This window comes from Triturus cristatus, chromosome 7 (genome assembly GCF_964204655.1).
Source record: "Triturus cristatus chromosome 7, aTriCri1.1, whole genome shotgun sequence".
NCBI classification, from domain to species: Eukaryota; Metazoa; Chordata; class Amphibia; order Caudata; family Salamandridae; genus Triturus; species Triturus cristatus.
This window is the reverse complement of record NC_140590.1, coordinates 445,509,445-445,532,908: the sequence shown is the minus strand read 5'-3', so window position 1 is coordinate 445,532,908 and position 23,464 is coordinate 445,509,445. Positions and strand designations below refer to the sequence as shown.

Here is a 23,464-nt window from a genome sequence, read left to right as displayed (position 1 = left end):
AATTTTGGAGGCCAAACACAAGAGAGAACGCAAATCCTTCAAATGGCATTGGATTAATAATAGCTCCTGACAAAAAGTTTGAGGTGAAAAAATGCCAAGAACCATTTTAAGGCTTGAAGTAAAGAGTCTAAATCTCTGAAAAATTATACAGACCCCCAGATAGAAAGACAACATCCATACTCTGCATTCAACACAAAAATAATCCTATATGATTCCTCTGGCTAATGGCAATATGAGCGAGAAGCTATCCCGTGGAGCACTAAAAACCATAAAGGCAGGTCATTATAAATATGGGATGAAAATGATTTAGGTCCCCATTTAATACCTTCTGTAGACATTAAAGCACCAAATCATAGCACCATTGCACAGGGCAGAATTGCTGCAACGGCCTGCTTCCGAGAAAAAGATAAGACTCGGTGATGGTTATATGCTTAGAATGTACAACCTTCAAAAAGCCTAATTTTACACAGTAATGGTAAGATCTACAATCATCAGTCCTGTACTTACAGCTCTGAACTGGCCACCTCAGTAGTAGAAAGAGGCATGCCAGAGAAAACAGCTACAGCATATCTGTCAATGTGTGTAGCCTTGGCCTTCTGATACCCGAAAAAAGAGGGAGTCACGGCCTCTTATAGTGATAAGGCAAGAACCACAATAAACAGCACCTTTCTCTCTGATTTTTCCCACCATATGAGGAATGAAGGGAATGAAAGGAATTGACTAAAAGCAAACCAATCCTGCTTTAGACAACGGAGAGTGCATATCCCCTTTGCCTCCAATAAATCAAGAAAAAAAGTTGTGAACTAATGGATTGTGCCCATCAACATTCAGATCCACAATAAAAAAAACTTATCACCAAATCTGAACTATCTTGAACAATAGTAAGACCTCTTCTGCCAAAAAAGTATCTGAAGAAATAGATCCAATATATGTGAGCCTGTACTAAACTGGCAACTCAAATGACATGGTCAGACTTGTTTCCTCCATGATGGTATGGCTACATATTGCAGGAACAACTCTAGAGGAACAAAAGTGGCTGGTTATGGGAATGTCATCAGCAGGTAGGTGTTGCAAAGTGACTCCTTTTGGGAGCTCAACCACAGTTTTTTAATTTATTTTTTAGGGAGTTAACTATTGGCAATTTTGAACCGGGATACTGCTAGTCAGTGTCCAGTATATATGTTCTGACACCCTACAACAAAATCGGCTTAAAACCTCACATGGCATATTTAGCTTACCTATAAGGCCATCGTATATGGTGTGAAAACTACACCCGTTGCATGTTAAATTAAATGTCAAATGTGGACTGAAGCACTATATTGTGCCATCCACTTTGTGACCCGGAAAACATGGCAGAATCCTCCACTGAGGCTTTGTCCCCTGCAGCCTGCAAGTTCTCATGTTTGTAGATACACCGGTAAAAATACACTCTGTTACCGGTCTACAATGCTGTTTCTAAGCGCTAAACAGTGTGGCCCTAAATTTACCTTATTGCTAATAAGGTAAGGGTGCACAGCGCCTAGAAGTGGTAAACATCGAAATTAATGTTATTATGTGCCCAAAGTAAATAAATTACCAAGAGGTGTATTGGGTTTAGCTGTTCCCCATGAGAAATACTGTTAAATCAGATTAAATCACTATTTCTGCATTATCCAATATGAATCAGCTACAGAAAAAAATCAAGAACCTTCCCTGTTTTTAAAAATCAAAATCACGGGTATATTCAGATTATTTCTAAGTGGTTTGAAATATAACTGTCAGAAACGTTATATTTACTACCTGTCCCACTATAGGTTAATTAGCCTCAGACTGTAGCTATTGGCCAGCCCTGACATTCTTGTAATGAGGTATGAAATTCCTTCTAGGAGCTGCACAGTACACCACTTTGGTTGATATGTTGGCCTGAAAGGGCAGAGTTGAACCCTCTTAGCTCAGCAGAATATTCAGGTGGGGGCTGCTGCCCCTCCTGTTGGCGCAATGGTGTCAAATGACACATGTAAAACTTGTGCACCCTAGAAAGTGATCAAACAGGCCCTGATCACAATTCTTGTGCTTCCCCTTACTGAAGGGTCCTGTTTTGTCTTAATAGGCTGTTTTTCTGTTGTGGGTCCAGGGCCTGCCTCAAACGGAATGTTAGTGTTTGATGTGGGAGGACCTAAGTAATTTCAATAGTACACACTTCTACACACCTCCAGCTCTCAGAGCCCAAGGTTAGTGTGTTTGAAGACTTTAGGTATCTTCGAATTGCCATGACATAATGCATTTTGGCCCTTTTTGCAGTAAGGCAAAGGAAATACTACAAAAAAGGTAGGTAGACCAGGGCCTGGGAACATTTACTCCATTGGTCAGAGAGCGACTAGAAGTATCAGATGGTGTCCTCGACCAACAGATTTGTGAACCCTAAAAACCTCCCCCAGCCTTCCTCAGCTAACTGCTGGACTTGTGGAAGGATACCAGGTGGACTGAACCTGCTGTGCTTGCCATCTGTGACTCATGGGAAGGACATACGTTTGATCTATTGGGTGGCTCTAGGAACAAAAAACATTTTAAAAAGACATTGCTGTGGAGACTCCCAATGGGCCTGTGCCAATTGGGCTGTGATTGCACTTTACTGTTGGCCTCTGTATGACACACAATGTCTGTAAGTGCCTCACCCATAAATCCTGAGGGCTTTAGAAGTGTACTCCTTTGGTTGTTGGGGCACCAAAGGAAACTTTACAAAATCTTTTCCTCCTGATCTTCAGTGAGAAGTGGCTGAAAAAATATCCGACCAGGAGTTCCACAGCTATGCATGGGACTTCAGCTTTGTCCTGTGTGGAGATCTCCACACCGCCCAAAAAACCCAAGTCCCATTCAGATTTGGGACTTACAAAATTTTCAGAGAGAAATCTAAAATGCTCCAGAATGCCAGCAGGAGTAAAATGCTTCAGGTATCCGGCCTTCGTTACACAGGGACAACTACAGCTTCAATGACTTCCAAGAATCCCTTTCTCAAAAAGTGAAAAAGTTCAATACTGTGTTGGGACCTGAAAGAAATTTCAAAATTTTTCTTCAAGGAAACGACAATGTCCCTCTGAATTGGTACTTAAAAAAAATTCTCACACTTTTTGACTTCCAGACTTTTAGTGGGACCAATCCATTTGGTGCATCTCACCCAGGCTCCAACACGTTCAGCATGAAATGTAACCATGCCACAGGTCTACCGGGACCATTGACTTACATTGGGTGCTTTATTTTTAACTTTAATTCTTTTAAAATACGTATTTCTGGTCCCTCTTATTTTACAGTTGGTTGTGGAGTTTTATTGTGTTGTGTGTGACTTTTTCTACTGTTTATGCACGGTTTTACACATTTCTTCTACTAATTTTGCACTTATTTACATATTGTAGTTGATTTATGCAACTACTTTGTGTCACGCTGTCAGGAATTAAACACAGGTTTAGTTAATTTAATTTTTGTGACATCCAGTAGGTGGTGGCCTTATCCTTTGATGTGGATACATGTCCACCCCAAATAATAATCCTCACTCCTACAGTAGAGCATTGCAAAGTGTGGCCTAAAGATTCATTTGGGCTTTGTCTCTCTATACTTGCAGTCTGACCTACAAACTATCATGTGCCAAGCTTGCCATTTTACTTTATTCTCATATTGCAATTCCTCAACTTGACTTGAATACACATGGGCAAGACTAAAATATGTGGGCTAATGCTTAGGAATTCGTTTATGAACTTTCACAGAAAGATTTAAATGTGAAAAGTTACAAACTATAAGTTTAGCACTTGGAATATGTTTAACATGTAGGAAAGGACTCTATATAGCACTTTTTTGTTGTGATCTAAGTATATATTTATGAGGAATTAAGTTCTACAATGTGAACCTACTCTAGCTTCATATGGCCTGCATTATTCCAGAATCTAGTAGTCGGGCCTTAAAAAATACTTGAAAATAATCTTTATATTTGTGCAACAGTGTGCTATCAATATGCCTAATAATGGCATCAAGAGTAAGCCCATGAGTAGTGCCTCAGGGTGTCTTAGTGTGTCACCAGCATCTTCAGGTTGAGTTCTCAATTGTAATCGTTAATATTTCTGTTGTGATTTTTTTGTCTGCAAATATTGTTTACTCCTTATCTACTTTTCACTAAATCATTTCAATAGGCATTATTATATGTGGTCAAATGTGTTGACCACATTTCAGCAGATGCAGAAATCTGACAGCAAAAAGTAGCATACTTCCTAACTTCCCATTCTGTTGAATGTTCCTCCTACACCTCTCATTAGTAGGACGAGATAATCCAATTTGCAGTGCATGCTAAAAAATGGTTAGCTTTGTTTTAAGCGCCTCAAAGTTACTCTCCATGACACTTTTCAGATTTTGGTGCTTTTCAAGCTATCTGATTTGTGTTAGTAGATTGTGCCTTTGAGGAACTGAGCGGACTAGGTGCAGATATGTAGCACTTTCGGTAACAATTATATCTGTAGGGCAAATGATCACTACTCAGGTTAAGTCTTGCAAACAACATCCTGTCTAACAACCGGGATCTTCAAATGAAAACACATTCATATCTTGAAAAACACGGCACTATCCTCCCAGTCAAATAGAGACAAATTCAAGATTAAGATAATATTCTCTGTGCTCTAGCTTGTATGCATTTGTGCTAATACAAAACAATTTGATGATCTGGTTACCTTCTATTATTGTAGATTACTCTCTTTTTGATAGCATCATGACTACAATGCTACCCCTGTCAGTGGTGCAAGCTACACGATGAACGTCTCTATAGATAAACTGAAACACATATGTCTCTTTGCACTCTAAAGTAACACTTAACTGTTTCTTATGCTCAATATTGCTTCTCATGCACCAAACTATCCAGAAATTCAGGTTAAGTCATCTCCTAGAAGAATGCTTAGATCTGCCCTCAAACTACTGATCAATGGGGTACATACCAATCATTGAGTAGCAAAGTCAGATATGCATCATCATGCAATGAAATAATCTTTTTCTGTTTATGGTAGGACACTGAAAATAATGACTCATGATACACAATCTAATTAAGCAATGCATTAAAGAAAGAGGTTTAGAATTATGCTTCAACAGGTATTAGCACCCTGGATGGAATGTTGAGAGCTGGCCAGTCAATTGGAATGCTCACCCTGCAGGCTATAGCTACTGAACAGGCCCTCAGAGGGGGCATTCTGAGGCTGCAAACCCACTCCAGTATGCTAATGTCCCCAGTGGTCTGCTCCTCCAGCCGCCACTTCCTCCCAGCCTCAGGACAGCCTCTGGAGAAGACAGAGAGTGGGGAAGGAGAAGGAGATGCCGCTTAACTGAAGCACATGGGAAAAACGTATTCTGCTTCTTCTAAGAGCAGCTGCTGTTTAAGACTCTGCTGTCAGGGCTCTTCCCGTGCAATGCTGAGTGGGGAATGTAAGGCAAATCAACCATGGAAAGTTGGAAGAACTTAAACAAATGCAAATGTTCCATTTTTTCTACATTTCTGTGGGATTTGTGCTTACACTTCCCTTCAAGAAATCAAGGGAGGACGCCTGACAGGAGTGTTTCTAATGACAGCTGCTGTTAACAGCAGGAAAAGAAGCTGCCAGTGAGAGGAGGCTCTTCTCCCACTGCCAACCCTCTAATTTAGGTTCAGTGTAGGAGAACAGGTGTTAAAAACCTTATTGTGCTTACCTGCGGGGTAATAACGGTTGTTAATTCCACCCCCCTAGATATATACTCTCACCTGTGACTCAAACTCATAACAACAGGGAGGGTAATTAACAGCCGTAATTGCCCGCTACTGTGGGCATCAACACTTGAGTATAAGATGCAGTCTAGGAGAGGTAAGGTCAACATGTGTACTAATCCAAAAATCTCATGTTTGCTGGGGATTCTGACTTCCACATCAGCAAAAATAGCCATTCCAACTTACAGCAATTTTGGCTTTGATGTGTGTTAGCTTCTCTTGTGCCGCGGCTAGCTCAGCATTTGCTTTGTTCAAAGCCATGCGCTTGGGCTCCACCTCACAGAACACCTCGTAAAACTTGACAATGTTGACAACCCAGGAGCACAGGCCGGCGGCTGCGTATGACTTTGACGAGATAAACCCGGGGTTGAATTCTGGGTCGTTCAGGAACGGCTGGATAGCTTTGATGCAGTTGTCATGGATGTTCTCCTTGTTGAAGTTGATTAAGCTCTCCAGAAAGCCGTCCACTTTGCCCATGATGATCTTAGCCGCTTTCCAGCTGCGGTCCTTGGGAACTTTCCCACCTGGAGCAGTGAGCACCATGACGGCGGCGGTGACATTGGTGACGGCTGAAGGCGGCGCTCCAAATGACTTCAGCTCTGTCAGATTGTTCTGGAAGGAGCAAAATGAGCTTGTTAGACAAAAATGAATGTGTTTCCTTTGTACTGAGAAAGAAATGGAGCAGGCTCCTGGGTTATCAATCTGAAAGACTAGCTTTGAAGCATGAAGGAGCCCTCTGAATTTTAAATATAATGACTTGAGCGCCTTGCAATGGAACCCCCCTGTTGCAGCCAGCGCCGCCCTTCTCTTGTTAGATTGGAATCAATTGAATCCCTGGAGCATTTCTAAGGCCACAAAATGTGCAATTGCTTTGGGTGTATCCAATCTGGAATAAAAAAAAAAAGCAACACACAGGTTTTATAAATGGGCTCCAGCTTATTAAAAAAAATCTGAACGTCTCGAATTAAAAAAAAAAAGATTATAAATTACTTTTTCTTGAGAACAGAGAGAGATAAAAGCGGATGCTTTCACCAAGAGGTATTATCTTTAAATGAACTTCTCTATACGAGTTTCTTGGCTGAATTGTTTCTGCAGTCGTACAAGCAGGCTGACATTTTTCCCTACAGACGCTGCAGCAGGTATAAAGGAGGGATAATCAAAGACTCCTGCATATGGTTCTCTCGAATGCAGCAGGCAGGCTTTGAGGAGCGGCACATGCTGACTGCATTGTAGCAACCGGCAGAAATAATGCAAACTATGATCTGGTATATTTAAGCTCTCATTTAAATCCATACAACAGGAATTTGCCATTCTGGGACCCTCACTGTTCTCGAAGTATCTCTATAATCAAACAGACTTTTTTTAACAATCTTTAAATGAATAAACAGCTCTGTATTATGCCTAAGAGAGTCCAGAGTAATGTTCACTACACGTCCTTCTTATGCTGTGGAACCTGTGACTTTTCTCCATACCCGATCACCCCATGGGCCGTGCCAGGCTGGTAACACATCCCTGGCTCCTCATGTATTGCGAGGCGCCTTTGCTTCCTGTTTTGTTTTAGCTGAAGACGTTCAACATGATATTTCGAAATTTTCATTACAATTATGGCCCTGTAGTCTCCAGCAAAACAAAGAGTTTTGTTGGCTTGCAAAGCAATGGCCGTTGCAGATATGTTGAGTGCTTTCAAAGTAACAGTATTTTCTGGTTCCTGGTATAGACATTGACCATGTTTCCAATTGTGTAAACTTACTCTGAACTCCTAAGTGAACTCGTTTTTTTTTAGTGCTGGTGCTCGACAGGAAGGTGCCGACTAGATCCAGAGAACGGGGAGAGGGCGAAAGGGAGCGAGAGAAAGAAGGCGGGTTCTGAGAGACAGCGAGAGAGAAAGCGCCTGTGAATGTGGGAGAGAGGTGAGTGACGCGAGGAAGAGGATAGAGAATGAGGAAAGACGAGAGAGGAAGGGGAAGTGGGAGGGACTGAAAAATAAAGGAAGTGTGAGGAATAGTAGGAGACAGAGTGAAAGAATGAGGATGAGAAAGTCGGTTGAATGGGATAGCAAAAGTGCGAAGGAGGGAAAGGAGCTAAGAAATGGGAAGTCAGAGAAATAATACTTGAACGAGTGAGAGAAGTAACTGACCTATCTGTTTCCATGAGGACAGAAGTGGTCAACTGTGAGTGGAATGTAAACAGTCCAGCCAGAGTGACTCTCTGGGTGACAGAATACTCACACGTGACGTGGACAATGTAAGAGGAAAAAAGAGTGTTGGTGAGGTGTTTGGGTTCTCTCAGGCAAGGTTGACCTACAGATGACTACCTACTAAGACTTGGAGCATGCACAAAAGAGAGGAGAAGGCAAGCATGCTGGTAGTGTGCATAGGGATTATGAAATGTGACTAACGGCTGGTTTCTGCAGTATACATTGAAGGGGTTTACCTAGGAGCTCTGGTTATGACAAAGTTAATGTGGTTGAAAATCTCTGCAAAGCATTCCTCGCATATGGCACAGCTGGCCAGGTAGATACGCTAGTCCAAAATTAAACCAGGTCACTGTACCCTGTTGAGTGTGTTGAGTGCATCCTGTGCTGCTGCAAGTGCTGGTTCAGCCTTCGCTAAATCTTCTGTGCAGTCTTTCTGCTTCCGTCCCACTTCCTCTGCGATCACAGCAACCTTCTGTTCCTCCTCGTCAGCTATAGCCTTCTCCCTGCTGACTTTCTCGGTTTCTACTCCTACTACCTGAATCAGTTTATCTGCATCTTCATTCTTCTGCTTCAGCTCCACCTCCTGTGCTGCCAACTTGGCTTTAAGGTCATCCACCTACATCACAACCAAGCAAAGGGTTAGCAAACCAGAAGCATGCCCATTGCAAGCGCTGGACTGAAGAGGTCTACAGTAATGGAATGAAGCTTGAAGAAGAAAACTTTACTCTTGTTACATGCAATTCCTGAGATTACGCTGTTACATCATGCCACGTAATTTACACACCATTCATTGCAAAACTTTTGTGCAAGTGCATGGGAAACAAATGTGTAAAACAGAATGCGAGGGGCTCTTGTTCGCAGTGCTTGTGTTTTTCCCCTTTATTAAATATGAAATGTGCCCTTGCATTAAAAATGGATGCAAAGATACATTTCGTACTAAAATATAAAAAATATAGCTCCAAATGCCTGATTTGCATTTTGCATAATTTTACGTAAATGTTCAGAAGTTTTGTGAGCACTGACTCCCTTTCCATGTCCAGCCTACACCTACCTATCACTTTTCTCATATAATTTGCTTGTCTTTAGGATTTAGCGTTTGAGTTAGTGTGGTCCTTAGATGGTGCAGTTTTAATGCAAATAGAGTCGCAAATCTGGGGCCATATTACGCATTGTCATTGCTTGCGCTGGGCGCACCTTTTAACCCCTTCAGCGCGGTGGGAATTCCCCCGCGGTGCTGAAGGGTTCGAGCGCGGGCGGGGCCATGACGGAACGGTTCCGTCATGAGCACAGGGCAACCGATGCTCATGAGGGAACCGTTCCGTCATGGGCATGGAAGGGGTTAAATGGTGTGCCCGGCGCAAACAACGACAATGCTCCCCATTACGACGTATGCGCTGCCCCCAGGGCAGCCGCGAACTCAAGCTGCCCCCGGGGCAGCGCATTCATGTGAAAACACTGAGCGGCTGCTGGCATCCGCCCCGTGTTTTCACAGTGCTGGCCGCAATCTGTCTGGACTTTTAAAGGGGATTAGAGATTCCCTTGCAGGCAGGTGCAGTCAGTGACCCTCTTTCTCCCCTCCAGAGGGCTGCTCTCAGGAGGCGCACCCATTAGGTGTCGCAATGTGAATGCGCCCCCTAAGATCTTCTTTGCCTCTGTGCCTGCGTCTGTAATATGGCGTGGGCGCAGAGGCAAAGGAATTCACTCATTTGCATAGGGCACGCCCCTATGCAAATGAATGGAACACCCTCTGAAGGTAGCGCTTGCGCTTTAATTGTGCCAGCACTATCAGTAGTACTAAAGGGAATGCACACGCGTCTGCACCCCGTTCTGTAATACCAAAGTGCCCAAGGGGTGCAGAAAAGGGGCACAAACGCCTGTTACTTCCCTGGGGCACTTATTGTAATAAGGACCGAGGTCTCTTACTCCATTCAGATATTCAAATGATGCACATGTTGATAACTTTTGCTAGGCTCACTAAAAAATGTAAATGCATTAGATGACATACTGATAGATTCGATTCTTCTACATGTCATCTATGGAGCCCTTAAATTTTACTGCAATCACTTTTGTAGCATCCTACTTCTGGAAAGTAGTCTCACACAGCAGAGAACTCTGCAAATGATGTGCGCTTGCGTGCTGAAGCGGGTGAGCTCGCTCATCCTAGATAGTGTTCAGTTAACAAAAGTTAAACAGACCCACACAGTCTGTTAGGATGCATCAAGCTCATTACATTTCCTTTAAGATACCATCTGTAAGTTTCAGATCAGGGGTGGAGCCTCCAGCATTATTACAGCCAACGTTTTGGATTTAGAAACAGTTTTATCATTGGAATAAGTCTGATGAATGTTGTTTGATCAAGAACTTTCACATTAATTGTTAGTGAATCGATCGCTAACCCACAACAGGGCAGCGCATTCTCCCTAATACGGCGCGCTTTCAAATTTCTGCATAGGGTGCCCCATGACGCAAACAGGAAAGTGCGCCCTATGTGTAATACGGGCCCAAGTGCAATTAATTAGAGGCCTTTGCATAACCTGAAATTGCAACAGGCTTTCCTATCAACAGCAACTACTCTCCCTCCATAAGTGAGGCAGGCACCTCGGCTCCATAAGTAAACACATATTTCATTCAATTTTCAACAATACTCTAGGATCTAGAAATTGTCAATATGTCAAAAGTTCAGGAAGTCTGAAGTTTATCTGAATTGAATCGCCCAGACCCACGAGTTATAACGTGAACCTCGTCGCCAACTTCTATCTTCTATATAAACTGCTGACACCTGATCTGAAATCGGAAGTGACGGTATGTACCTACACAATATGTTGCACCGGAAGTATATTGCATCACAGATAATTGCAGTGCAGCATGGCGAACATATTTTGATGGAAACACTTTGACTCACGGTCTAGCATTTTTACTTCCTATAACTAAAATAACATGCAGGTTGTAACTGAAAAAGACACAATACATACGAATACGGACTATAATATATTAGATATGAATAAACACTAAATTGAGTCACTTTTTTAAAAACTTTTCCTGAGACAATCTTGTTAGCTAGAAGCAACATTCGTGCCATTGGTATGCTAATATGGTTCATGTGCTGCTTTAAATTCCAAAAGAATATATTTTAAATTAATGTAACAGCTCAAACTTGAGATATGGTTCCGAACACTGATCGCAGAGCTTTCATTTGAACTCAAACGTTCAGCAGTTAATCCGTTTTCATTTCCTGTTGTTCTGTATTATTGAAGGTGATTTCCACCAGGACAAAGGCGCAATTGTACTTCGAAATTACTCGAAGCATGTTGGGGTACATAATCAGTTCAGTCAACAAACTCGGCTGCACATTTTTCGTTCATTTTGAAAGCTTTTGAGATTTCAGAAATTGAGGTGGGACTTTCAGCTGGTTACAGTTACGACCCTGTGCAGAGAATAAGCAATCACGCATTGAATGCATGTGTGAATGGAGGCTTTCAGGGGGTTTAAGCTGTTATGCAGAGACAAGCAGTGGATTAACCTGTCAGTTTTACAAAAGGCTTACAACAGCTACATAAAGGAGCAGGCACTGGCTCTATACACAACAAACCGCAGGAGATCGTCTTGAAACTGTGGCATATAATTGCAAAAATGCTCCTTTGCAGCTTCTTGTTTGCTTTGTATGGCTATGCACGAAGGCTTGCCTGGAAACAGCAGATAGATTAGATGTGAGCACTTTGGGCTGACTAAGTGATATTCAAATACTTTTAAATAATATTCAAATTAGAACCATCAGTCATTGTGTGACCTAACCCTGGGGTAAAGGAAATACCATTTGTTGTGGGAAATTATAAATTTTCTAAGAAAAAAGGCATTAATAAGTGTAAACCCCAAAAAATCGAAGCATTATATTCTACAAAGCAAATGTCTGTCTAAGTGTAACTTGATACTGTTTTCTTTGTGTTTAGTACTTATTGACTCTTACAGGAGGTGTTTAATTTGAGCCGGTGGTTTCTGATGCTCAGCACCAGCATTTAATTGTCAACAACGGCACTTGTGACAGTCTGCCACGAGGTGGCGTCGTCTGGATAATTTAGAGATGACTGCAACAACATTTTAATATTAATTCAATATACATTAAACATGACTATTACCTGCTGCCCAAGTGATTCTCAAAGCTTTGGGGGGGCCTGAAATAGTTTGAATTGTCACACTTGTAGGAGTGTGATGGTTAGTAGTCGTGTTGTTGCTATCTGGAAGCATGGCACGAGCAATGGTTGATGCAAGCTGCAGAGGCCTCCGGACAAGAGCCCCGGCACTGCTTACAGACCGGTCAATACCAGTCCTTATTTTTTCATTGTCCATAGGATTCTCAAGACTATTGTACAGAATCCCCATCGTAGCACTACATGGATATGAACCGCTCTATCAGGACTCTAATGAGGAAGGTCGAACATGTAGGCTAAAGAATAAGACGCCTAAAGTTCAGACCACACTACAGGCTTTGATGTTTTGACACAAGGGAAAGGTCAAAGTCTCTATTATTCAAAGTGAGACGTCTTTGTTTAAGATTAAAAAATAACATCAATTATATACAAACTATCTTGCTCTCATGGCTAATATATGATCATGCTTTCACACAATAACTGCTTATACCAGACCAGGGAAATAATGGTACTTCAGGTTCAGCATTTGCTGGTTGCTGTATTCCTGCATCATTCTGAGATTCATAGGTCAGAATGGAATGGGGAATACCAAGGTTCTCCCTCATGTATTCACCCACCCGGTTGCAAACATTTTTCAGAGAATCAACACACATTTTTTCACTAGTATCCGCCTAGCAAAAAGTGTTTAGGAAAAGCCACAGGACGCAGTAGTAGCCACCAGACAACCTGTAATCCTGGTCTGAGCACAAGCACTCATTCCCACTCGGAGCGGGATTACAATTGGACTTCTAATGAGACCTTCGAATAGAGATCCTTCCATTGATGTAGGTGCTAGACCACACATAATGCGGACAAAGCAGAATCAATGGGTGCATCTGATTCCCCAAGATTCATCTCATGAAGCAGCAAGAATCAACCCTTGAACACTGTGCACCCATGATACTGGTGTGTGTAGCCCACTACCTGTGAAGCTGTGCTGTTGAGCTTCTGAAGACCATTCTCAAGCCGCTCCATTTTGGCTGTGAGCTCCTTGCCTTTCATGAGTAGCAGGTTCTGGTAGAGTTTGATTTGCTCCAGAAATGACTTGGGTGTTGTGTAGTTGTAGCGACGCTCATTGCTCAGGTAACTCCTGGATAGCTCGTTGACGCTGGTGTGGACGTAAGCCATAAACTTGCTTATTGACTCTTTCACCGAAAGCTGGCATGCAGATAAAAAAGGGTATTATTAAACACAGAACATGCAATAATTGTGATGTGGTTCAATTATTAAATCCGAGAGCTCATCCATTAACGTAGCTCTTCTGATTAGATGAACCTTCAAGAGATTTATGTATCATTTCTGTTTTGTTTTTTGAAAAATGTTACTAAATTTCCAGTTAAAAGAACAAATGCATTTCTAAATTGGAAGGTATTTTTGTCTACGGCAACTCACACACTAGGTGAAAGCCGTGTGAAGATGGCATAGTGGTCATGAAACGATGCAACATGCAGGCACGGCCTGTGCAGGTAAGAGTGGTGGGCAGGAGTGTGGGGTGGGAGGGGAGTCGACAGTCGATGACGAGGGAAAGTACAAAAAAAAAACCACTTACCTTGTTCACACCGCATCACCGAGTCGGCGTTGCGGCGATTGCAAGGTAAGTGTAATGTAATGTAATGTAATGTAAAAATTATTTGTAAAGCGCGACATTCACCGGACGGTTTCTTGGCGCTATTCACTTAAATCAACGAGAGGCAGAAGCAAAAGCAAGGAGAAAGAGATTTATGAATAGATACCGAGAAACAGGTGGGTTTTTAGGAGGGACCTGAAGTGAAGATAAGAGGAGGAGAGTCTCAATTCCAGCGGTAGAGAGTTCCAGAAGGAGGGTGCCAGAAAGGAGAACCTAAGACCGCCGTGTTTTTTGCGCTTGAAGCGGGGAGTCTGAAGGAGCACAAGATGAGAGGAGCGGAGATTCCTAGAGGGGGTATAGGGGTGCAAAAGGGAGGAAATGAAGGAAGGGCCGGTGCCTGCCAGAGATTTGTGGATTAGGCAACCAAGTTTAAACTTGCAGCGCTCCGAAATAGGAAGCCAATGGAGGGCCTTGAGGAGGGGACGGACGTGGTGGTGTTTCGGTTGGTGGTAAATAAGGCGAGCTGCTTGGTTCTGAATGAGTTGTAGTCTGTTGATTTGATATTGAGGGATGCCAACGTATAGGGCGTTGGCGTAGTCGATTCGGGAGATGACTAATGCCAGTAGTACCAAGGTGAGGGCTTCAGTGGTCAGAAAATGGGCTATTTTACGAATCTTCCGGAGCTGGAAGAAGCAAGAGGACACGGTGGCACTGACCTGATGCTGCATTGAGAGGTCTTGGGAGATGAAAACCCCAAGGCTTTTCACTTTGTCAGCAGGGTGGGGGGAAGGGTCGAGGGAGGAGGGCCAGAAGGTGGAATTCCAGGGATTGGAAGGGCCTCCGACAAGAACGAGCTCCGTCTTGTCGGGGTTGAGTTTGAGATGGTGTGTGCCCATCCAATTACTGATGTGACAGAGGGTGGACTGGAAATCTAGAGCCGCTTCGTCCGAGGAGTCGAGATTGAAGACGAGCTGAATGTCATCTGCATAATTAAATGCTGTGACATTCCTGCCGCGGAGGGAGCGGATCAGGGGGGTGAGGTAGAGGTTGAAGAGAAGGGGTGACAGGGAAGAACCCTGCGGGACACCGCAGGTGACTCTTGTCTGGTTTGCCGTGAACTGAGAGAGACGGACCGATTGATGGCGGTCTGCAAGGAAGGAGCGAACCCAATTAAGGGCCGTCCCGCTAATGCCTGCCTCTTCGACACGGTCGACTAAGATGGAGTGATCGACCGTGTCGAAGGCTGCTGACAGGTCTAGAAGCACCAGGGCTTGACTGGTGTTGGAGTCGGCGCCTCTACGGAGTTCCTCCATAACAGAGAGGATAACAGACTCTGTCGAGTAGGCAGGTCTAAACCCAGCTTGCTGAGAGTCTAAGAAGTTGGAGTCCTCGATGAAGGAACTGAGGACGGTGGTCACGTGCGTCTCGAGTACCTTGCTTAGGTAAGGCAGGAGAGAAATAGGGCGGAAGTTGCCCAAGACCGTGGGGTCGGCATTGGGTTTTTTTAATATGGGGATAACTTCGGCGTTCTTGAATTGGCTGGGGACCACGCCGAGCAGCAGGGAGTTATTCAAGAGGGCCAGTGGGGGGCCAGGGCAGGACAAAAAAGCAGTCCGGAGAATTGCTGGGGGACAGCAATCAGTGGGGGAGCCGGATGAGACTTTATGAAGCAGGGAGAAGAAGACTTCTTCAGATATAGGAGGCAGCTGTGGCAAGGAGTGAGAGTTGAAAGAGGGAGCAGCCTCTGAGAGAGACATTGCTGGAGGGCTGGAGGAAATACTGTTTTTGATTTTACTGATTTTGTCAATGAAAAATTGGTTAAGGGAGTCACAGAGTGCCTGAGAAGGGAGGGGTTTGATGGTTACTCTGTCCAGGTGTGAGAGTTCCTCCACAATCGCAAAAATGTCTTTGGATTTATTCACAGAGTTGAGAATTTTTGTGGAAAAGTAGATGGATTTTGCGGATGAGATTGCGTGTTTGTATTCTCCAGATAGTTTGAGGAAATCGGCTTTATCTAAGGGGTCGTAGTTTCGACGCCAGCGGCGCTCAGCTTGGCGAAGTCCTAGTTTGAGGGATTTGAGGCTATCGGAGAACCAGCGGTGAGCGTCGTGAGGACGCTTGGTACGGATAGACTTAAGAGGGGCGACTATATTACTGGCAGATTCCAACCAATCGACGAGAGCAGCTTCCTGGGAATCTGGAGGGCCTAAGCCGGGTGGGACGGAGGATGTTAGGGAGGAAAGGAAAAGGTCGAGGTTGGCTTTGTTCCAATTGCGAGCCAGGAGGCTAGCGCCACGGCTACGGGAGGGCGGTGGGGGGACCAAAAGAAGGAAAGAAATTAAGGAATGGTCCGACCAGGGGCAAGGGAGGATTGTGAGTGCTGTAATGTCGAGGTTGTAGGTCCAGACCTGATCTAGGGTGTGGCCTTTAGAGTGGGTCGCCGTGTGGATGTGCTGACAGCCATTGAGGCTACTTAGTAGGTCAGTGAAAGCCAGGGAGTGGGGGCTTTCAAGTGGGTCAGACGGCCAGTAATTGAAGTCTCCTAAAACCAGGAGTTTGGAGTTGTTGAGTGTGAGCTGGGATAGAAGGTCACCGAAAAGGGAGAGGAAATTGGGCATGGGTTGAGGGGGACGGTATACCAGAATGCAGGTGAGCGGGGACACCGAGGATTCGAGTCTGGTAACCAGGCAGTCGGCCTGGGGGATAGTGAGTAGAGAGAGGGAAGAGAATCTGAGAGGAAATTTAATAATAGCGGCTACGCCACCTCCGGATTTACCAGCTGGACGGTTGGCTTGAAGAATGTAATAGCCAGGAGGAATAGCTGCCAGAATGTCAGGAGAGGAGTCCTCTTTCAACCAGGTCTCGGTTAGGAACAGGATGTCGGGGCGGTCTGAGTCCAAAAGGTGGTATTCTTTATTTTAAATTTATGGTTTCCTCCGTCATTGACTGTCGACTCCCCCTCACCCTGCCTCATCGCTCTTACCTGCACGGACCGTGCCTGGCAACATGCACAGAAATGAATCCATCAAGCACACTATAGCATCACAAGTAGTAATGCTGGTTCTGGTGCGAACTGATCTTTGCACCAGAATCGAGATTACACTCAATACATTAAAATCCCTAGGACTCCGCAGCTTTCCCTGCACACATTTCACTGGTGAAACCTGTAGAATGAAAAACTGCTGTATTTTGACTTCTGGAGATCGGTACAGGAAACAAATGAGTCAATACCAAGTAACACCCCCATTTCGACCTGCAGCAATTAGAACAGTTGGGGATAATATTGCCCCAAGGACAAAATAAACTCACCGGTATTGATATTTTCCCTATGCGGGAATACCCTCAAGAAATCCCGCTGACCATGCAATGAGGCCATTACTAATAAAGGTCTCGCCCTAGGATTCCCCACGCGGTAACTTTAAACGCTATCAGCCTATTAACATAACAAAACTATAACTAATGCTTTTCAGCCACATACCTTAGTGCAAGTGTCTCAGCACTTCAGATAAGCAGTCATTATGCAAAAAAATTGGTATTCATTTTACTATTTGGGGGAGATGAAATGCTGAGAGGAGACCTTGGTCTTAGATCCAACACTTACATGCAGAGAACCTGACCTATACTCCTCACTACAACTGGAGTGAGGAGAACGTAGAGGTCATGTCCTCGCACCCAGATTTGGAAATCCTCTCATGCACGACCCAGAGGAGTGACCTTTCTGGTGTCCACCTGCAGTGGAAGAGCTTTCCCTGCAGCCAGAGGTGTGTATTTTCTGAATAACCGTCAGGGTGGTGCACGGGCTGACACAGAACTGAGAGCTGCAGGAGCTATTCGGCTCCATTGGCTTTCAGTGTGTAGCTTGCTCGATGGCACAGCTATGCCTACTTTGCATTGATCTTCACAGGAGAAGTATCGTTGGAAAGGGGAGACTCTGCCTGTTACTAACCCTGGGCGTAGTGGGAGTAGTGGGGCTACGTGGAGCATTGCGTAGTGTGGACAAATCTACGCACACTCCGCGTAGCCCTACTACGCGCCGCCCGCCTCCTGCCCACCCTCATTTTAAAATAACTTAAAGTATTTAAAAGTAAGAAAATGTCTTACCTGAGGTGCGGCGTCTCGGGGCTCCCTCTTCCTCCTTCAGCGGCAACTTCTTCCTCACAAATACGCATGCGCGGGCGCCCGCGCAGGCGCATTTCTTGCGAGAAATGAGTATGCGCGGGCGTCCATGCTGAAGGAGGAAGAGGGAGCCCCGGGACGCTGCACCTCAGGTGAAACATTTTCTTACTTTTAAATACTTTAAGTTATTTTAAAATGAGGGCGGGTGGGCGGGTGGGCGGGCGGGAGGCGGGTGGCGGGCAACTCTGCTCCGCCGTGGCGTGTGCGTAGCGCTGCCTGCTACGCCTACTTCATGGACCACGAAGCAGGCAGCACTACGCACACTCCGCGGGCGGAGCGGAGCACTACGCCCACCCCTACCTGTTACATGAGTACCACTCCAGAATGAATTCCTTCTCTGGGATCACCACAGGAACCACCCACTGCAACAACATGGTAGGAGAAGGGCATCAGTGATGGATATCAGCCTCACCCACAGGCATCGAAAGTGCTTGCTCTAGAATTGATGCTACTGCCTGTGTGCATTTGTTAAGTTTAGCTTTGCAAACTGACTGTTTCAAGTTAAAGCACAGTAATATCCTGGGGCTATGTTGACGCTATATAAAACTGCCGAAATCACTCCCTCCACTACACAGGGCAGGATCAGTCTTTCAGTTCCCTTTTCGGGGACAGATTGGGATGTTTACCCACTATATTCTTGCACCAGGAAGGAGAAATCACTAAAAGACATTAAAGCTCTTCAAGTTTTGTATCAGAAATATGTTATTTATAACAGCAATGAAGATGGTACTGAAGTGGTTAACATGGAATCCGAAACAAAAACAGTTACGTCATGAATTAATAGTGACAATTGTGTGGGTATCACTGGCATAGACATGCACATATCTGGAATAATGTATTTGGTATAGTTGCTTGAGCATGGAGGCATAAAATATACATATTTCCATCAGGGAAGGAGCGGAGCAGTGCCTATCCCCTCTTTCAAGTTGTGAGGGATGACTTTTTAGTGCAGTTTCGAATCCATTGAGGCAAGGCATAGCCCTAGCCGGCCTCCTAATAAACTGCCGATCAGCGGTAAAGCATGCATCCGATGTCGCCGACCTCATCATGAAACACAAATCGGATCTTGCAATCCTGACTGAATCATGGCTCAAGGATTCCTCATCACCCTACCTTGACCTCTTGGTCCCACCCAACTATAGCATTGTAAGGTTGGACAGACACTCAAAGAAAAAGGGGGGCGGCATTGCCTGTATCTACCGCTCCAGCCTCCTTGTGACAGAACTGCCGGTGGACCCCACGGACTCTTGTGAATACCTCGCACTCGCCATCTCCAACAACACCTCGCAGCTGTGCAAATTGCACATTTTTTACCACCCCCCTGGCAAAAATGACTGCTTTACGGACCTCCTGGAAATACTCACCACTAAGGTGTCCCCAAGCTCTAATGACATTTTTCTTGGTGACTTTAACTTGCATTGGAACGACCCTAAAAATCCTCAGGTCAACGCGATCAGAGACCTCTTAGCCGATCTGGCCCTTACCCAAGCTTGCACCCTCCCCACTCACGCGGAAGGTGCCACCCTCGACTGGATCATTGCTAAGAAATCAGCGGTCAAACTTATCTCCATTGATCCTTGTGATTGGTCTGACCACCACGCCATCACCTTCCTCTTGCCCAACACTCGCAAACCATGGGCCCCCCAACCTGCGATTCCCAAACGATTCCCAAACGATGGGTCAGAGACACCAAGAACCTTGACCACGAGAAACTGGCAGCCCGTTGTGAATCTGACCTCCCCCCCCCTCCACAGTGCACAACGGTCTCAAACCTGGCGGACCACTACTCCTCCACCATATCCGACATTCTCGATGACCTGGCACCGCTAAAACTAAAAAGAACACAGATCAAAGACAGAAACCCCTGGTTCAGTGGATCCCTCAACAAGGAGAGGAGATCCCTGCGACAGTCTGAACGAATCTGGAAAAAACACCCATCTGCGGCACATCTAAATCTCCTTCGCCAGGCCAGAAATGCCTACAACAAGAAAATACTCAACACAAAAAAAGGATTCTTCAGAACTGAACTGGAAAATGCGAAAAATAGGCCCCGCAAGCTGTTCAACCTGGTCAAACACCAATCCAACAAACTAGTGAAAACTGCCAAAGAAATACCGAAACCCTTAATAACAAGTGAGGAATTCTCTTCCTTCTTTTGTGAAAAAATCTCGGCCCTAAGAAATGAGCTTAAATCTGCAACCCTCCACCAAAATCAAAATCATCCAGCTCCACCTTCTTCTTCTATGTTGTCCACCCAAACCTCACCCAAAAACCTAGCACACTGGTCCAATTTTAATCTATATGACGTTCAATCTGTCGCTAAAATTCTTGCCTCCCTTAAACCGAACAATCATTTTAACGATCCTCTCCCCTCTAACTGCCCAGCTGCCGCCTCGAAGGCCATCATCCCTTCCTGGACCTCAATAATCAACGCCTCCCTCCTACAGGGCTCAATTCCTGACTCGCTCAAGGCGGGTCAAGTTGTCCCCATCCTAAAAAAACCTACGCTGGACCCTGCCTCCGCTGAGAACTATAGACCCATTTCCAACATCCCACTCCTTGCCAAAGTTCTGGAAAAATGTGTGCAACAGCAGCTAAGCCATCACATCAACAACTTTCACCTGCTCGATGACTTTCAATCAGGCTTCAGACCGGGACACAGCACAGAAACCACCCTCCTCCACATTGTTGATGACGCTCTCCAAGCGCTAGATCTAGGCAAAACCTGTCTCCTAATCCTTCTAGACCTCTCTTCCGCCTTTGATACGGTGAACCACGAAATTCTCCTTGAACGCCTCAAATCCAGGATGGGGCTGGAGGGCACCGTCCTTGAATGGTTTAGATCCTTCCTCCAAAACCGATCACAAAGAGTCCTTATCAATGGCGATCTATCCGCCCCATCTCCAGTTTCCGTGGGAGTCCCCCAAGGATCAACCCTATCCCCTACCCTCTTCAACCTTGCCGCCAACATCTCATACCTTATGTACGCCGACGATACACAGGTCTACATTAAAATCTCTTCCCCCCAGGACATTCTCTCCCTAAACATGGCACTGGAGCTAACAGTTCATTGGCTCACTGCCAACCAACTTAAACTCAACGCCAACAAAACCGAATTCCTTCTGATCTCCCCACCCAAACCTAACCCAGACATCAAGGAATGGATCAAGACAATCACGGCACTAAACTGCCCGCCTACCATAGTTGACTCTGCAAAATCCCTGGGAATAACCCTTGACGGCAGCTTGAATATGCACAGCCATATAGACGCGATGGCCAAAACGGCTAGATTCCACCTGAGCTACCTAAGAAACCTAAAACCCTTCCTCGAGAGGTCCGACCTTAAAATGGCTACCCAGGCCCTTGTCATCTCCAGGCTTGAATATGGATGCTCCACTCTCACAGGGCTACCCAAGAACTCTCTGGCCCCACTGAAATCCTGCCTCAACTCCGCTGCCAGACTCATAACGGGCTCAAAAAAATTTGACCACATCTCTCCCCACCTCAAGGCTCTGAACTGGCTGCCCCTGGAGGCCAGAATACAATTTAAACTGGCCTGCATAACTCACAAAGCTCTATACGCGAACTCACCGACATTTCTTGCACATAAACTCGTGATATCCGGACAAGCCAGAAATTCCCGATCTGCCAAAAACCTGCTGTTGCAGCCAGCAAAATTCCGGAAGAAAAAAACCTACAACCGAGCCTTCTCTGGAGCCGCTCCAAGAATCTGGAACTCTATCCCACCTGCCGTTAGAAGACTCCCGTCCTTGGCACACTTTAAGAGGGAGACCAAAACTTTCTTAATGGGAAAATACCTCATCTAGTGAACCCCTTACTTTCAGACTTGCAGCGTGTGCCCTATAACTGCCCGCTCAAACTTTTTATCCCATTTGTAGCGTCAACAGCAGCTAGGATGCACCTCGTGGATTGGAAACTTTGTTTTGTATTGTTACTCTGCATACTTTAATTTTTCTCCCACAGGTAGCTTGAACTTGAAATTGAATCTCCCCCTGTATCCCTTTCTCTCCCAGTGTGATCCCTCCCGTCCCTACGTCTTACTCCCCCCTCAATCCTGTAAAGCGCTCTGATACCCTCACGGGTCTGGTTCGCGCTATATAAAACTGTAAAATAAATAAATAAGTAATGATTGGTGGTAGGGAGTGGTGGAAGGACCGAAACAGAGATGCAGAGCAGGGGTGTTTGGGAGTGACTAAAAGGCTATGGTTCGTTCACCTAAGAGCATGAATACAAGTGTCAGCAGCTTGAAATGGGCTTTATTATTGGTGGAAAGCCAAACAGCTCGATGAAAGTAAGATGGGGAGGGGCATGACTTGTTGGAAGGTACAGAGTTTTGGTTGCACAGGTTATGACTTTCTTGAGCAGTGCAAAGGAATATTGGGGGGTGCCCCCGAGTGATTTGTTAGTTGTTTTTCATGAACGGTCCTTATGATTTGCCATTTGCAACTGTTCACAAATGTTTACACTTACTATGAGAGGGAGAGATGTACAGTTGTCTAGATTATCTCCTAATGCATGTATACCTAGTATGAGAGGTAGATACTTCATAACTCTCTAGAATATATATTGATGATATTTTTTTTCCAATCTGTGGCACTGACAAAAGCGTGCACTCTCAGCAGAGAATGTTTCAGTACATCTCAGAAAAAACCCATCTGACCCTTTTCTCTTCTGAGCGGTCTTCCCCAAGGGCACCAGCGGTAACCCATGCAGTGGCTCACTTCGTCAAAGGAACCAAAAATGTGATCACATTTCTCCTGTGCTCTTAATACTTCAAAGGCTTCCTTTTGGAACCAGAGAACTCAATAAGATGACACGTTTGTGTGACCATTACACAGGGGAACTGGAGGTAAAATACCTGGGGACACAGCCCCTAAAGTTATCACCAGTAACACAGAGTATTCATGGTCGGAGAATGTATGCATGTAAAGGGAACTGCGTTGTGATGTTAAAGACATGGATGCCCTCTCCCGTCCTTAGATGGTGCACTTCATGATGGGGCCTTCCCACAATGCTACCTCGCAGGGTACCGATGTGAGCTGCTATCACCTTAGATGTGAGCTCTTGAGGTCCGCTTTTCAATAGGGCATCCCTATATAAATGGTGTGGTTCTGAAAGTAAAAAACTTAGGGTGTTGCAGAGGGAAGACAGTCAAGGCAGTTGAGAAGTCCAGCAATATCAGGAGGCAGGGACAAACGGTTGTCACCTGTGAAGTGTAAGGTAATGATCTCTGTGCCGCAGCATGATCTGAAGCCAGAGTGGTAGCCATGCGCAGATAGCTACAATTGGTTTGATCTTGGAGTTGAACACATGGAAAATGTGGCTGTGGAGGCCCTGAGGTCCAGGTGCACCCAGCATGGTGAAATATCGCAAGGCACATTTTTATTTCAATCCAAATAGTCGTTAGCCAGTTGGGTTGCCATGAGGTCCCTAGGGTGCCACTCTACTATAGCTTAAATTTGTCTCCTGGTTAGAGGCGGGGGACTGTTGTTTCACCATTTCCGCTGGACAGCTCCTGGGCTTTGCAAAGAGCCCTGTAAGGAGGGAGAGCCTCCATGGCTCCAGGAGCATTG

The 23,464-nt window shown here is 45.1% G+C and overlaps 1 protein-coding gene across 1 annotated transcript in view; it reads right to left on the bottom strand.

The window, feature by feature from the left end:
* DNAH9 (dynein axonemal heavy chain 9) overlaps positions 1-23,464 on the bottom strand; it is a 1,479,259-nt gene that overhangs the window by 650,289 nt on the left and 805,506 nt on the right. The window contains exons 48-50 of the mRNA XM_085616775.1: positions 13,052-13,285; positions 8,299-8,559; positions 5,933-6,358 (exon numbers count right to left, since the gene is read on the bottom strand). Of these exons, the coding sequence (XP_085472901.1) occupies positions 5,933-6,358; positions 8,299-8,559; positions 13,052-13,285 (921 nt within the window). The remainder of the gene's footprint in view (positions 1-5,932; positions 6,359-8,298; positions 8,560-13,051; positions 13,286-23,464) is intronic.